The 16,739-nt window shown below is 44.4% G+C and overlaps 1 protein-coding gene across 1 annotated transcript in view; it reads right to left on the bottom strand.

Moving 5' to 3' along the window:
- WDR70 (WD repeat domain 70) overlaps positions 1-16,739 on the bottom strand; it is a 1,742,574-nt gene that overhangs the window by 1,550,014 nt on the left and 175,821 nt on the right. Inside the window, exon 3 of the mRNA XM_086960548.1 lies at positions 912-1,014. Coding sequence (XP_086816674.1) covers positions 912-1,014 — 103 coding nt within the window. The remainder of the gene's footprint in view (positions 1-911; positions 1,015-16,739) is intronic.

The raw sequence follows: 16,739 nt of genomic DNA, 5'->3' as shown, positions 1-16,739 counted from the left end.
CAGCGCGTTTTTTTGTTTCCAAATAGAAAGAAACTTGATTAGAAAATAGGAGCAGGAGAATCAATTAGTCAAGAACACACAGAGGTTCTAGGTGCACAATGTTCAAGCAAACAAGTTACAAAAACTATATTCACCACAAATATACATGTATTCAAGAACGAAGAAAGGTTAGTTTGCTAAGCATTGTTGGAAACTGCAATAAAGGATATTTAGGGAATTAGGCTAAAGTCAAGGGTCACAGGTGACCTCATGTTTCTTACGATCAGCATGTATTAATGTGTAAATGTTTAGATGCTTACTTTTGCAACACCCATTGTTTAACTCTGTATAAAAATAGCTGTCTGTGAAACAGCAAATTGAGACCGGCTGTCTGCCTGCGTGAGGAGGGACGATCTTCCTGTTGTGGCAGTAAAGAGCAAAGTGGAGTCTGTCTTTTCTTAATTTTTAAAGTTTTTAAGTCACAGTTGGCGAGCCAGTCTTGGAGTAATTCTTGTACCCACCTAACTGCTGACACCGGAAGACCACCTATCCCCCACTGCATAGATTATTGCGCACCTTTTGATGAGGTAAGCAGACACTGAGTTCTCTAAAATTCTGCCTATACATGAGAGAAGGGTATGATCCAGAGAGTGCAGTCTTTGAAAGGTGAGGACAATGGTAGACTATGTTTAATGTTTTTGTATGCACTGTATGATCTTTTTTCTGTTTTGCTTTTCAATACAGTTTTTCCGTGTTTTGTAGAGCCAGCTAATATGGAAGGTTTAAACAGGCCGAATTTAATTTTGTCACGCTGGGATTGCTGCCCAATCCTCTTTGAAATGTTTGCTACTAACCCAGGCCCTCCTCCTTAGTCTTTTGTTATACCATACATAGGTTTCCCTCTAGCAGTATATATTAGAAAACAACACTACCCAGAGCTGGAACTCGAGAGTGTATGGCTAGATGCTGACTTGCTACACGCCTGGCGTTCCTTCGACGCTTCTTTACTTTTTTCATCTCCTTGTTCACTCTCCTCTGAAATTATATAAAAAAAAAGGTTAGTTCATTTCAGATAGAAATTGATTGCGAAGAGTCACAACACTAGGCATAGAACTAATAAAGTCAAGTTACTACACAATGCTGTGTTGATTCGATAACATGGAATGAGATTTTTCCTAAACAAAATTACTAAAAAAATAAACTTTACTGCCATATTACATTAAAGACCAATTCATGTTTCAATTGCATTTAAAACAACTAGTCAAAGTAACTGCATCACATTAAGGCACAACAAAACCGAAGCTGGCAAAGGGGGCTGCATGGGAAAACCTGAAAATGTAAGGATTCTTTAGGGCATCAAGCGAAAGATTAAAAGGAGTCGCATTCAGGAATAGTATATGGAGCAGTACTGTGCAGGCTGAACAACATGTACTTTTAGGAATATATCATTGATATTTAGCAAAAAGGTAAATGTCGGGTGTAGGAAGTTGAAGGCTGAAGATGTGGAAGAAGGGCTTCCGAGGACAGTATCAGGCAAATACGGCACCCGAAGAAAAGGAGGAATCATTCAGGATCATAGATAGGAGGAAGATGGAAAGAACCAGCATGGCGGCAGCAGGACTAAGGAGAAGATGTTAGTAGGTTGACGGATTTGTCAACGCAAAAGTAGAGCAGCTGAGACAGGAGTTCAAGGGAGGAAAGCCTTCTACGTAAACTAGGAGGGAAAGAAAGGAAGCAAGAGGAGAATCATTCAGGAAGCACAACGGAAAGCAAAGACTGGCGTGAGCCTTCCAAGGCAGGCTTAACAATACCAAGTATAGGGAATGTGGTTGCTCACTAGGGTGCAGGTGTGAGAAGCTCGCATGGGTGGAAGAGTTTACAGAAAGGGGGTGGAGTAGCCCCCTCTGGATGGTTTGAAGAACCCACTTGTCTGATGTTATGGACTGCTAGTGGGGTAGATGATGGCAAATCCTGCCTCCCACTGTGAGACTGTGAAGGTATTAGGGCAAACTAAAAGGGCTTATGGACGGCGGTTGCCAAGGAGGCAGTGAACTGGGTCGACCTCTGGCTGGTGGCCCCACATGGTTTGCAGGAACCACATCTGAGCAACAAAAAGGCTTGGAAGCCTGCAGCCATGGTGACTGGGTGAGAAAGGACTCAGTTGGACGCTCCTACCGTAGCCACAGACAAGGCAAAAGACAGACTAAGGCTGGCAGGGAGCCATGGATAAGCTCAAGGGTCTGGCCGTAGCCTTGCTAGTTTTAAAGTACTCCAGTGCGGAGTCTGCCTTTTCGCAAGAAAGGCGAAACCCATCAATGGGCATGTCCATGAGGGAAGAATGGACATCCCCTGTAAAGCCAGTGGTTCTTAACCAGGCATGGCGGATGAGTGCCCGCGAAAAAGTAATTGCTCTGCCTAGTAAGACAGTCGTGTCTAGCCCACATCTTATGGTGAACTTTGCTGTGCCTCACTCATCAGAAATTGTTTGTGTGAGTATGGTTCATCCCTCCTCTGAAACCATGGGCAGCACTTGCGCAACTGAGCCCCACACGGTGTGGGTGTATCGGCCAAAAAAGCATGCAGTGTTCACCGACTGCAGTGCTAGGCTGGCGGAAGAGAACATCTTCTTGCCAAAGGTATTAAGAAGGTGGAGGCTCGGACTACCAAGCTCTCAAGGGTGGGGTGCTGGGTGAGGAAACCGGAGTCCCCAGGAGAAGGGAGATTGACAGCGTCCCTGTGCAGGACTTGTATTAAAACCGAAGTAGGACATCTGTAAGGGCTTCATACAAAGGGAGTAGAGATTTGTAAGGGGTAACCTCCAGCTAAAGTACTTGTGTCAAGACTGGCAATGAGGGCAACTGAAGGTCCAGGACCTCACCCTCCCTCAGCACCAGAATTGCAAAGGAAGCTCCTTCCACCATTGCCACAGTAGGAAAGACCAAGCCAGTCTCCTGTGAGGTGTTTAATCCACTGTCATCTGCAGGTTCCTCATACCAGTTGTCCTCTGGTTCAACTAGGGAGTGATGGAATGTATAAAGGCCCTAAGACTCCTCCCAATCGTCTACCTCTCCAGGCTTATCAAAGAAAAAAGGCACTGTTTCTGACTGAGGAGGCATGGTACTGGCCAATGCCAATCTGGCTACATATTGAAGACAGGAATGGTGATGGGGTCGGCGCTGCAATGACATACAAGCTAGATACCAATTCAATAATCACCTGACTGAATCTAAGTCAAGTTTAGCCCTGATTATTGTATGAGTGCATGCTATGTACCATGATATATAATGAATGTTTTGTTGACTCATGTTGCTCATACAGGTATATTCACTGTCAATCTTCACAGGCATGAAGTACTATAACTGACAGAAAATGAATACAATTTGTTATTAAAAAAATAATAACTCCTTGAGTCTCGCTGGCACGTTCTGGGAGTAACTGGTGATGTCACGTGGCCTAAAGGTGACAAAACCTGGTTGGCATTGGCAAGCATGGTGGCCAAAAGGAATACTGCTCGCCCCTGGGGGAGTGATCTAACACTGACTGTGGAGGAATGGCTACGTGATCTAGATTGGTGCCAGAGGGCGGAGAAGGTGATTTACAGTAGTCGGGGCTGCCCCAAGAAATGGGAAAAGATCTGGCAGGCGTGGAGGAGGTATAGGGGAGAAGGAATGGACTCCCCGGAGGCTTCCCCAACCGGGCGGGGGCGGTCCCGGCGCGGCCCCTCCCCCCCATTGCATAGCATGCCTTATTTGTCCACGAGAGCCCCCATTGGTTTCAGGGTCACTGGCCTATGACACTTAGAACTGTTTACTGCACAGGAGGGAGGGTTGATGTGTGGCAGGAGGGGGGATGGGGCTTAGGTTGGGGTGGGGGGTTTGGGTGGGTGGTAAGGATGTGTATGGCATGATTGATTACCGGACCGGATCGGGGGATTGACCACTACTGTACAAATAGCTGAGGGGTTTGTATTATTTATATTTGCACAATATGGGACTGTCATTGCAATTCCACTGCTGCTTTGTTGTGTGTCTTAATGGAGCTGCTCTGTTCTAATAAAAAGATTTAAAACAAAATAATAATAATAATAATTTGCAGATCAGACACGCCCTTCTGGCGGCTTTCACAGACCTTAATTGTATACCAGAGTCACCGCCATTAGAGGACCGGTTGTTGGACGGACCGCTGCATTCGAAGGTCATATCCCTAACCTATAAAAAAAATTATGCAATAACCTGCCCAACACTTTCGAGATACTTAGAGAGAAGTGGCAAAGCGACATAGGACCCATTGAGGAGGAGGACTGGAGAGAGGTCCTGATGTCCCCTAGAGAGGTGGCTATTACCCTCCGCTTCCGACTGATCCAACTCAGGATCCTATATGTAAATGTAAATGTAAATGTACAGGTATTTATATAGCGCAAATCACCAACCGGTCTCTAAGCGCTTGCTTAGGGAACCCGTCCTGGTATTCCCCTGTGAGATAACCCCGGCAGGGTATCCGCAAGGTGAAAGCCAGGCATCCCGCCGCGAGGGGCCGTTGTAGGACAGGGGTCGTCCTGGCCAAAATAGGTGCTAGGGCGGATCTGCTCTGTCTTAGGGGGTGCAAACAGGTGGCCACCTTTTATCACATGATCTAGGACTGCCTTTCTGTGAAACCAATATGGGAGGGAGCCACAACCAAACTTCAAACGGCACAGGGGAAAAAGTTAGTTCTTACACCTCAGATGAGCTTACTTAATAAATGGGTAGCCACAGACTTCAAGGAGATTGAGCAACAGATGGCAACACTAGTATTTACCTTAGTTAAACAAGAGATAGCACGACATTGCGGGCTGCAGATGCACCATCTGTCCGGGTATGGGTAAGGGAGTTAGATAGGTGTATGGTCTCAGAAAAGGAAGTGCTCATAACTTGTGGCTGCCCCAAAAAGTGGGTAAAGAAATGGAAGGCATGGAATGTATATCGGGGAAATATATGTATATCACCAGTGGTAGAATTGGAAATGAGAAGAAATGAACTCAGATGTGCTGCAACTGTAACTGTAATTCACTATCCCCTACCTATGTATACTGTGGTCGACAACTATATTAACAAGAAAGGTAAAATGTATGTGATTATTGACAACATTTCAATAAAAAGATTTATATATAAAAAAAAAATAATAATGGGGTCGGCGCTGCGATGGGAGAGTGGTGGCACCGCGAACCACTGAACTTGGCAGGCTCCGTGAAAGGTTGCGGTCTTGTGGGTGGAGTTGCTTCATATCCAACAAAGGATCTATGGGGCCCGAATGCTGCTGAGGGCAAACCCATCAGTGGGAATTCCAGTAGGGGCCCCTCCTGAATCCGTGGGGCCCAAAAAAGTTTCAGAGGTGTAGTGCCATCCAAATAAGAGGTGCATGGTTATTCTACATCATAGTGTCAGACCTGGCACCATTGGCTTAGGTCTCCCTTCCAATTTTTTGCTGTTGCTTCCTGTATTTTTACTATGTGGTATTGCTGGTCTAGATGCTTTGGGTACTTTGCCACTGCTATTCAGTGCCAAAGTGCAATTGCTACCTATTGTAAATTGTTGTAATGGATTAGTGACTCCATGATTGGCTTATTTGATTTAATTGTCAGACCCTGGGACAGTGCACCATGTGTGCCCAGGGCCTGTAAATCGAATGCTGCTGGTGGGCTTGTGGCACAGTGCCATCCACAGAAGCAGGTTGTAAAATGTGACTCAGGCCTGCCATTGCAAAGCCTGTGTACAGCCTGTGCCAGTCCCTAAACCTTCCCTTTTCTACATATTAGTCACCCCTAAGGTAGGCCCAAGGTACCCCCATGGGCAGGGTGCATTGTATGTAAAAGGTAGGACATGCCCTGATGTCTGTGGCATGTCCTAATAGTGAATTACAGCCAATTTTTTTTTCACTATTGCAAGGCTCTGTTCCTATAGGATACAATGGGCAGTTTCATTGTAATATCGTATAATCCTAACCGACCCAGGAACATGGTAGAAAAACAAATTTAGTAGGCCTGAACTCAGAATTATAAAATACATCTTTTAGTGAAGTTGGTTTTAACATTCTGTGTTTGAAAATACCACTTTTAGAAAGTAGGTATTCTCTTCCCTAACCATTCAGCCTGTCTCAGCTAGGTTTGTGTATTCCATGTCTGGTTTGTGAATGACAGGGGCTGGGGTGGCTCCTGGAGACAGGGTGAGTTAGCACTAGGATGAATATACCTATCTGCATTGGGAGTGGTGGGAGGAGTAGCACCTAGGCCTGAATAGGGCTGTGTCTGCCTTCCACAATGCTGGCTCCACCTCCTATGGTGCGTCTGAGGATCCTGGCCCACACTGACAAAGGAAGAAGTTGTGCACTGGCAGAGTGCACCCGGAACTGATTTGGACTAGGTACCGACTAGGTACAGACACTCTCTGCCTTCTGAGACAAATGATTTGTGTGTATAAAAAGGGAAGCTGAAGGAGGAGACTGCCCCTGTGCTGTGGGGGTTGGCCTACAGTGGTACCCTTATTGCCAAGGAAAGGAGAAAAGGAACTGTGTGTGTACTTTTGCAATCTTGAAGAAGAATCTCCAAGTGCTTCAATTGTGCTTGCCTCCTGCCTGAAGTCTCAGGGATACAAGAGTTCACCACCAGCTCCCCTGAATTCTCTTGCTGGGAATTCTGCCTGCAGAGAGGTGCCTACTGTTATTTGGGCCCTCTGAGAAGGCTGCGTGTCGCTGGGAGCTGGAAGCGTGACGCATCGAGAAGAGTATCACCGCCGCAGCAGTTGCATCGCCAAATAAGCGTGCCGCCGCCGCAGCTTTTCGCCATCGCATCATCGATGAAACGTGTCGCATCCCGGTAGAAGAGTGTCGTTGCCGCAGAGGTCGCCGTTGCATCACCAGAGAAGCGTGACGCAGGGCCTGTCGCAGCTCAGAAGTTACATAGTTCGCCGTTGGGCGTGCACACATCACATCCAACGTTATTGCATTGCATCAAAGACGCCATTTTGTTGCATCGCACCGGATCGTCGCATCACCACCGGGCTGCAGTAAGAAACGGCGCATCAACTCCCCACACAGTAAGGAAGCAACGTATCACCTCCCCTGCGCAGCAGTAAGGAACCGACACATCCACTCTTCTGAATGTAAGGAACAGCACGTAAACATCCCTGCGACCCTTTTGTTTGTTTGTGTGACGATTCTAAGGTACTTTGAAAATAAAGTGTTACATTTACCATCTACATTGAACTAAGCTATTTTCTGCCATTTTAAAATCTATTTTTGATTACAGTACTGTGGATTTTTCTCATTTGGTCGTGTTAAGTCTAGTAAAGATTACTTATTTTTCTAGACTGGTGTGGTGTGTCCATTTGTAGTGTTTTCACTGTATTTCTGTATGTGTTCAGAAATGCTTTACACACTGCCTCTGAGATAAGCCCGTCTGCTCGTGGCAAGCTAGCAAGGGGGTGAGCAGGGTTTATTTTAGAAGTGTAGCTCCTTACCTTGACTAGAAGAAAGGGTCCCTATTTGGACAAAGGTACCTACCTCTGCCAACTAGAGACCCGCACTTCTAACATTGGTGGTCAGCGGTGAGGATTTGGACTTGCATTTGTGATTCATATACAGTGATTGGTGCACACTACTAGTGAGTGCAGACTATAACGCGACCACATACTTTTTGGCAGAATTTTCTTTGGAACTTCTTTTTGCTTTTTGAGAACTACAAACTGTTTTTCACCATGAGCAAAGCAGCATCCATTGCATCTGTTGACATTGATTTTGAAGAAGATAGGATTGAAACTTACACTGTGTCTTACCACAAAGCTGATTGCAGGAAATTTAAAGTCTCTATGAATGGCCTCACCAAGAAAGAGGAATACAAGAAGGAGCTGAAGGCCTGGGTAGAATCTAGGAATGCTACTGAGCATCCTGAAGAACCTAGCGAGGAGGTAGAGAAGTTAGATGGGCAGTTTGAGGGGCCAGTGGGCCAGGATGGGAGGAATGTGCCTTGCAGTGCAGGCAGCAGTGTCTCTTCAAAGGACCTGTCCCCAAGACAGTTGGAGGACAGGAAGAGAGATGGGGTGCATAGGATGGTGCTGGCCAAGCTCAAAATAGGTGGTCAGGTGGAGTTGGCCTTGGAGGAAAAAAGAATGCATTTGGAGCATGAGAGAATGTTGAGGGAATTGGAATTGAAAGCTAATTGTTTAGAAATGTCTCCCTCTGGTGGCAGCGCACCGTCTATGCCTGTAGAAACAAGATTGTTTATTCCCAAGAATGTCATTAAGGCTGGAGTTTGGTTTACAGAAGCAGCAAATTGCGCGCAAGGGCGCGTACGCTAAATGCTGGTACAAAGTAAAGAACGCCGTAACAGACTCCCTGAATGCCCATCTTTGGATAGAGCTGGAGACAAACAAGGGATCGCCCGCATCGGTCTATCTCCAAGCAGCTATAAAATCCGTTGCATTAAAAGACCTTTGGGACTCGAGCTGTTCACATAAGTGCTTCAAACGCTTGGTCAACAAGTCAGTGAAAATTCTTTCCATGGAAGAAGATAAAGCAGCATTAACTAGGAGATCACATGGGTGGTTCGTAATCCAAGGCTACACTAGCGCCTTACCTCAGCCATACCTCAGTACCAGCTTTTCAAGGAAGGTGAAGGAAGATTTCCTGCGGCTGAGGATGGGGGTAATCCCGTCAAAAGTACATCTTCCCCCATGGAAACGCCTGGAATCTAATTTTAACTGCAGGCTTTGCGACAATCCAAAGGAGGACGTTTTACACTTGTTGTTATGTAGCTGTAAAGCTCTAGATAGTGCCCAAAGGGGCCAACTAAGACAGCTCTGGAATCAAAATGGTGTGCGAACTCGTAGACAAGCCTTGCTGATAAGCTTTAAAGGAGAAGATATCCAATTATCCTGCAGACTAGTGCGTATAATGAAATCAGTCAACATGATCCAAAACTCAGAAGACAGTGTTTGAACTTGGCTCAAAAAGATCCGTTTTTGCATTTTAAGAAAACTCCTTTTTAATTAACAAAGATTCATAACCCAAACTTCAGAGGATAGTGATTGAACTTGAATCAAAAAGATCCTCTCTGCACTTTTAGAAAACTTTTTTTTAACCAACAAAGACTCAGTAAATGTTGAATGTTTTTTTTCTCTCTTTTTATACAAATTCAATGCATTGCATCAGTCTGCTGGGATCCTTTATCCATATTCCTAACTTTCTTTTATTGTTTTTTTTAACTGTTGTTGTAAAACTCCTGACTGTGTACGTCTTCCAGCTTTGTTCATAAAGAGTCATTGCAAAGATTTTTATTAATCATGCAATAATAAATAAATAAATAAAAGAATGTCATTAAGGAGTTTCAGAAGCATGAAGATATTGGGCAATGGTTTAAGGCTTATGAGGTAGCTATGACCTCCCACCGGGTCCCTGAGAAGGACTGGGGAGCGGGGTTGTGGGGGCGGTTCCTCAGTGATGGCTAGTAAACATTATTGGAATTGCCTTCTGAGGATCAGAATTCTTATCTGCAAATGAAGGAAGCCTTAATGACCAGGTATGGGTTGACCCCTGAGCTTTACAGACAAAGGTTTAGGAATTGTAAGAAACTGGAGTCTAGCACTTGGCTAGAATATGTGACCTTTTTTTGCAGAGCATTGTATGGTTGGGTGAAGGGTAGCAAAGTGAATGATTATCAGGGGCTCTATTATTTGCTGCCATGGGAGCACTTGTCTAATAATTGTTTTCCAGCACCTTATTGATAGCAAGCTGACTAACCCTGGGAAGCTTGCTGAGGTGGCGTACCTCTGGGTGAGCACCCAGGTCCACAAGGGTCATGTGGGAGACTTCGCCAAAGGTGGGCAGGGTCCCCAGCAGAAGAGTGGGGGGGACCATACTTGTTTGGGACTCACTTCCGGGTTCAGACAGACCACAGGTCCCTCAGATGGGGGTGAAAATCCAAAGCTGTTGAGGTGGTCCATTTCCCTACAGGGGATGGACTTCTCGGTGGAACACCACCCTGGTACAGAACACGCCAATGCTGATATTCTGTCCAGAGTTTTCCACCTTAGTGAAGAGAACTCCCAAGGGGTAGGTAGTTCTCCCCACATTTGAAAATACCACTTTTAGAAGTAGGTATTTTCTTGCCTAACCATCCAGCCTGCCTCTGCTAGGTTTGTGTATTCCATGTCTGTTTTGTGACTGATAGGGGCTGGGGTGGCTCCAGGAGACAGGGTGAGTCAGCACTGAGCTGAATAGACCTATCTGCATTGGAAGTGGTGGGAGGAGTAGCACCTGGGCCTGAATAGGGCTGTGCCTGCCTTCCACAATGCTGGCTACACCTCCTGTCTCATGACCTTGTCCCACACTGACAAAGGAAGATGTTGTGCACTGGCAGAGTGCACCTTGAACTAGTTTGGACTAGGTACAGACACTCTCTGCCCTCAAACAAAGTGTTGTGTTCTATCTAGGACCCCGATCAATATTGTGACCTTATGCCCCTATACGGCTATAATCAATATATATCCCTATAATGGCATAAACGATCAGAGCCATATTTCAGTAACTCGTCTCTGCAGCTCATTAAAGTACATGACACATCAGAAGCCACTTCCTTAGATTCCTAGATAACACTCCGAGTTCTTTCAACAGATAAAACCCCCAGCAACCTGGGAAAGCCCCGCTTGCATTGTTTTGATTAGTAATAGAACTCTAACGAGCACTGTAAGAACGACCAGTTCTTAGTGACATCTTTATTGACGTCTTATGTCCAAAAACTTACGTCAAACAAGGCACCTTTCAGGTATAAATAATACCAACATTGCCTTAAGCAAATTCGATGGTGGTGGTGAATACAGGAGCATAACAGCTGTCCCTTGCAGAGCCCAGCAGATGCGAGAAGCCCACGGACGCTGCCCCTCCTCCTCCTTGACGCGCTGAGAGAGAAGCTGTCTTTTCTCCTGCCGAGAAAATCCAGCTCCGGCGTTTCCAGCCTACCCTTGCGGGTAACTGGAATATCGAATCCTGAAGAGGAGATACCAGACCTCCAACATTCTATTCCAGAGGTACGGTGCTGACTAAACCCTTAGAGAGAATTCTTGAAGCAAACCCTTGGCAAAACCAACTTAACTTAAATTGCTACTTACTTACTCCCTCCCAAGTATTAGGCTTAGGTCAGGTACACCGGGGTAGGCGTAGTTAGAAGCACCAATTGAGGACGTTAGCCAAATGTATATATGAATGTATATATTTTACTCATTTTAACTATCATATGGCTAAGAAACCATATCAATGCTTTTACAGTATTATTTCGCAATACTCCTTTTACTGTATGCACTTTTTATAATAACAAGTCTTGCAATTGTGGCAATTCATTTCTCTTGCATGAGAAGAAAGACTGTTCAATAAATAATACCTTTTATTGAAAACGCCCGTCTCTCTATTCTCTGCATACTGGTGAAAGTAATTCTTACACAACTGACTGAGTGAAATAGCTGTCTATTGTTTCACACAACTCTAGAGATTGACTCTTATTCTGAGGAGCAAAGTTGTCTTGTTTATGCGGTTGTTGGAAAACTGAATCCCTTCTTGTCTGAGCCAGGGAAGCTGATCACTTCCTATTCAGTCAAGAAAGTTTCCAGTGACCTCTGAGCTAGTTGGTACAAACCCAATTAAGTCTAACATAGTCAGTAGAGACCTAGAAGATCGCACTTCTACATCTACACTGCTGTTTATGTTATTCCAATGCGCAGGGCCTATAGGGAAAATAGGAACTACACTACAAAAGGATTTGTGTGCATAAAAAGAGGAGCCCAGACCCCAGAACTTTAGATCACTTCTGGGAATCAAGACAACCCTTTGCCAAGGAGAAGAGCCAAGGAAGCTGAAGGAGGAGATTGCCCCTGTGCTGTGCTGTTGGGGTCGGCCTGCAGTGGTTACCTTATTGCCAAGAAAAGGAGAAAAGGAACTTTGTGTGTACTTTTGCAATCTTGAAGAAGAATCTCCAAGGGCTTGAATTGTGCTTGCCTCCTGCCTGAAGTCACAGGGATACAAGACTTCACCACCAGCTCCCCTGAATTCCCCTGCTGGGAATTCTGCCAGCAGAGAGGTGCCTACTGTTGTTCGGACCCTCTGAGAAGACTGTGTGTCGCTGGGAGCTGGAAGCGTGATGCAACAAGAAGAAGCGTGTCGACGCCGCAGCAGTTACTGCCGCATCGCTAAAGAAGCGTGCCGCAGCTGTTCGCCGTCGCATCATCAACGACGCATGTCTCCGCCACAAAGGTCACTGTTGCATCACCGGAAAAGCGTGTCACAGGGCTTGTCGCGGCTCAGAAGTTACAGAGTTCGCTGCATGGCCGTTAGGTGCACGCATCGCATTCAACGTTGTCGCATCGCATCAAAGATGCCATTTTGTCGCATCGCACCGGATCGTCGCATCGCATCGATGCGCCATCTTGTCGCATTGTCACCGGGCCGCAGTAAGAAACAACGCATCAACTCCCCACACAGTAAGGAAGCAACGCATCACCTCCCATGTGCATCAGTAAGGAACCAACGCATCCCCTCCCCTGAGTGTAAGGAACGGTGCATCAACTTCCCTGCAACCCTTTTGTTTGTTTGCGTGACGCATCTAAGGTACTTTGAGAGTAAAGTGTTGCATTTACCATCTACATTAAACAAAGCTATTTTCTACCATTTTAAAGTATATTTTTGATTATAGTACTGTGGATATTTGTTGATTGGTCTTGTGTTAAGTCTAGTAAAGATTACTTCTTTTTCTAAACTGGTATAGTGTCCATTTGTAGTGATTTCACTGTATTACTGGATGTGTTCACAAATGCTTTCCACACTGCCTCTGAGATAAGCCTATCTGCGCGTGCCAAGCTACCAAGGGGGTTATTTTAGAAGTGTAGCCCCTTACCCTGACTAGAAGCAAGGGTCCCTATTTGGGCAAAGGTACCTACCTCTGCCAACTAGAGACCCCCATTTCTAACACATTGTATTATATATATGTATTGAGACCTCGCGACTACCTAGTGCCACTACCACAGGAATGTTGTGCTTGCGCGTTCGATGTGGCTCGCGGCGGAGGACGGACAGTTGAGGATGAAGGATGAGGTCTGGAGCAGGCTTGGAGCCTCAGTCTGTGATGACCAATAAACACGGTGTAAGCAACTCAGAGGTGTTTGTGAATTCTTAACTACAACAATTTGGCAACTATTGTCTGCACTTTATCACAGACGTCAGGGAAACCAACACAGTTTGGCGCTTCGAATAAGCCTCGTTTTACGCTGTGCCACATTACTTGGACTACAGCATTAAGGTACTGTTGAATTTATTTTCACTTTCTCGTTGGTATCTCAATGTTGAGCGCGAGACCTCCCCAGTGACAAGCGCAAGACTACCCCAGTGAGGAGCGCAAGACTTCCCCAGTGCCAAGGGCAAGACTTCCCCAGTGACAAGCACAAGACCTCCCCAGTGACAAGCGCAAGACCTTCCCAGTGACAAGCACAAGACTTTCCGATGCCACAGTTTAGGAGTGCGCTGTTTCTCACTCACGCACCATGTCAACCTCTTCCCTGCGCTGCTTGCATTACGGACTGCATAGCTCAGGCTTTACGCTGTACGTCACGTGAAGCCATCTTTGTGCAGCTTTGATTCTACTTCAACACTATGTGTAAGTTTCTTCTGATTTCTATTTCAACAACGTTTTCATTGTGTACCCTCAACGGTAATTGGCACACTCATACCAGGTACTGCTTGGCAACATCGTTTTTGTTTTCCTTCTTGAATATTTATTGGTGTTCTGCACAATGCTAGAGTTTAAAATATAGTGATGTGCACACTCCATCTAAGCAGTTAACATTACAGTGATTTGTACACCATTCCTTTGGGCTTCTGATTTATTACAAGTTTTCACTACAGTTTTACCAGAAATTTGAAATCTATGAAACCGGTGATATGCACACCTCTACAAGGCAGATACAGAGATTTGTGCACTATATCAAAGCAGATCACATTACGTCAGGTTCAATTCTGTGAATGTCATTTCTGAAATTCTACGTATGTATTGTTCACGTAGTTGTGATCTTAGTTTTTAGTGGCAAAGTGCAACTTTGTAATTTTATTTAAACTCATCAACCTAAGATTATTTGGGTACTATTTTCTGTTGCCAATTTGCAATCAATGTTACATTTTGCACTTTCAGTTCTTGTATATAAATTGTATATTTATCCGTCTATTAAATCATTATGGTAGCCAATCAGATGGTTTCACCACATCCTTCATTTTTGCATGAAGGTGAATTCCCCCTCTATTAAGTGGGAGGAGTGGATTGCGATTCTTGAAAATTACATTGAAGCCATAGATGGTTTGCGTTTTCCTGCTTCTAGGAAAAAAAGCTTTATCGTAAAATTGTTTAGGTAAAGAAGGTCAACATGCTTTTAAAGTTTTACCAGAAGTCATGGGTGCTGATGGTCAACTGATAATCCTTACCTAGAAGCGAAGAATAGATGGAAAAGCATTACGGTGAGCAAGTAAATAGTGTAATGCAACGACACAAGTTTTATTCTTTCCACAGAATGTGAGTTGATTAGATGGTTACTCATTTAAAAGAACTGGCTATCAAATGTGAGTTTGGTCCTATGACAGATCAAATGATTTGTGACCAGTTACTAGTTCAAAATTAAACCAAAAGAATGCAAGAAAGACTGTAGGCAGCCAGGAATCCTACTTTGAAAGAAGCAATGGCCACAGCAAAAATCATGCAGGAGTCCGATACGTGCATAAAGAAAATGCAAAGATTAGAACTAAGAAAAGATGATTTTGTAAATGTAGTTGGAAAGAAAGAAGAGCTTCTGTCAAACTAAACATAAAAATGAATAAAAAGCAGCTCCAGTTAGAGCCAAACCCAAAATGGTAGTGAGTGGCACAGGCAATTTTAATGGTTGCTATTGTTTCTGGAAAATGACTCATGCAGCAGTAAAGATTGTAGGAAATGCGGAAAGAGGGGACATCAGGCTACAGTTTCCAAAGACTTCTCAAAGGAATAGAGTTGCGTTTGATAATGATGCAAAACCTATTTCTGACATTGTGATGTGTATAGAGTCCGTTAATAGGGAGAAAATACAGAAACCAAAGGCTATCTTTAGCCTGAGTGGGGTCTCAGCGGAATTAATACTTGTTCCAGGTTCTATGTATACAATAATACCCTTCAGTGTTTTTAAAGACAAATAGCCAAAGACAGTATTGTGAAGTAGTAACATTACACCTAAAGGTTATGGTGGAGAATCCATGCATATTGAGGGGTTCGTAGACACCCAATTTGAGCTCAAAGGAAGGAAAGCTGTGGGAAAAATGTACGTTTCTAAGGATGGTGCAGCCATTTTGGGATGGGTACAACAACATGATTTGCATGTAGTTCTGGATCCTAGGTCTGAAGAGAAACTCTTGTCTGTACAGGAAGCGACTATGTTGAATCTATTCTTGCCAAACATGCTAAAGTATTTTTATAAAAGTGGAGGTAAATTCAAAGGTATGTTCACGAAATCAAAATAAAAGAGGGTTCTTAATCCGTTAGACATGGGTTGAGAAGGATTCTGGTTGCTATTAGGAGTGAAGTGAAAGATGTTGTCTGACATGCAAAAGGAGGGGGGGTCATTTAGCCAGTGGAGGTGTCGGAAAGGCCTTCTAATATTGTTATTGCAAATAAAAAGGATGGAAAATTGAGATTCTGTGTGGATCTGAGATCTTGAACTCAAAGTATAGTGGCAGACCGTTTTCCTTTGCCTAACATAGCAGAGATTGTATTACTAATGAATGACGCTAAGTTTTTTTCCAAGTTAGATTTAACATCAGCCTACTTCGAAATTGCTTTGTACCCTAAGTCAAGAGTGTTTACAGCCTTCATTACCATGGAAGGTGTTTTTCAGTTCAAAAGGACTCCTTTTGGTCTGGCGTCCGCTACCAGCGTTTTTTAAAGCATGATGCATAATTTGTTTGGTGGTGTCAGCAATGTGTATTATTTCCAGGATGATATTTTAATAACAGCAAAAATTAAACTGAACATAATAAGACTTTAAATAGGGTACTTAGTACACTAAAAGATGCTAGTCTCACCCTGAGGAAAGACAAATGCACATTTTTGTTGAAGGAAATGGATTTAGGATATACTATTTCAGAGCATGGTGTACAACCTAAAGAGGACTTGTTAAAATATATTGAGTTGGCTGCCATTTCCATTGGTAAAGATCAATTAAAGTAACTCATGGGGTGAGTTGGGTACCAATAAAAATTTGTCAGCAACTTTGCTGAAAAGACTGAAGCGTTGCGAGAGCTACTTAGGAAAGGTAAACACTTGAGTGGGGTGCTAATCGGGACAGAGCGTTCAAGTGTATTAAAAGTGAAATAGATAAATGCTGGAATGTTAACCTCCAATGAGGTAGGGAAGGAAACTTTACTTGTTGATGCCAGTGCTCATGGTATTGGGGAGTTTTGTCACAAGTCAAGAGTGGTAAAGAGAAGCGCTAGAGGGCGCACACGCAGAATGGCCGCACTGTAGTGAGGCTCCTGCTGCCTGGACAAGTGATCCTATAATTATCCTCTTCCACCAACACCAAACTCTATAAAAATGGTGCACAGGTGTTGACAATAATAATATGCAGACTCGGTGAAGATTTAGGATTGATCTGACACTGAGAGCCGAAGATAGAGGCGCGGAGGTGAGGAACCGGGAACTGCGCTGGAGTTCAACTGATCGTGCTGCTGGG

Source organism: Lissotriton vulgaris, chromosome 3_1, assembly GCF_964263255.1.
Source record: "Lissotriton vulgaris chromosome 3_1, aLisVul1.2, whole genome shotgun sequence".
In the NCBI taxonomy this organism is placed as follows: Eukaryota; Metazoa; Chordata; class Amphibia; order Caudata; family Salamandridae; genus Lissotriton; species Lissotriton vulgaris.
The sequence above is the reverse complement of the archived record's forward strand: the minus strand, read 5'-3'. Positions and strand labels throughout refer to the sequence as shown.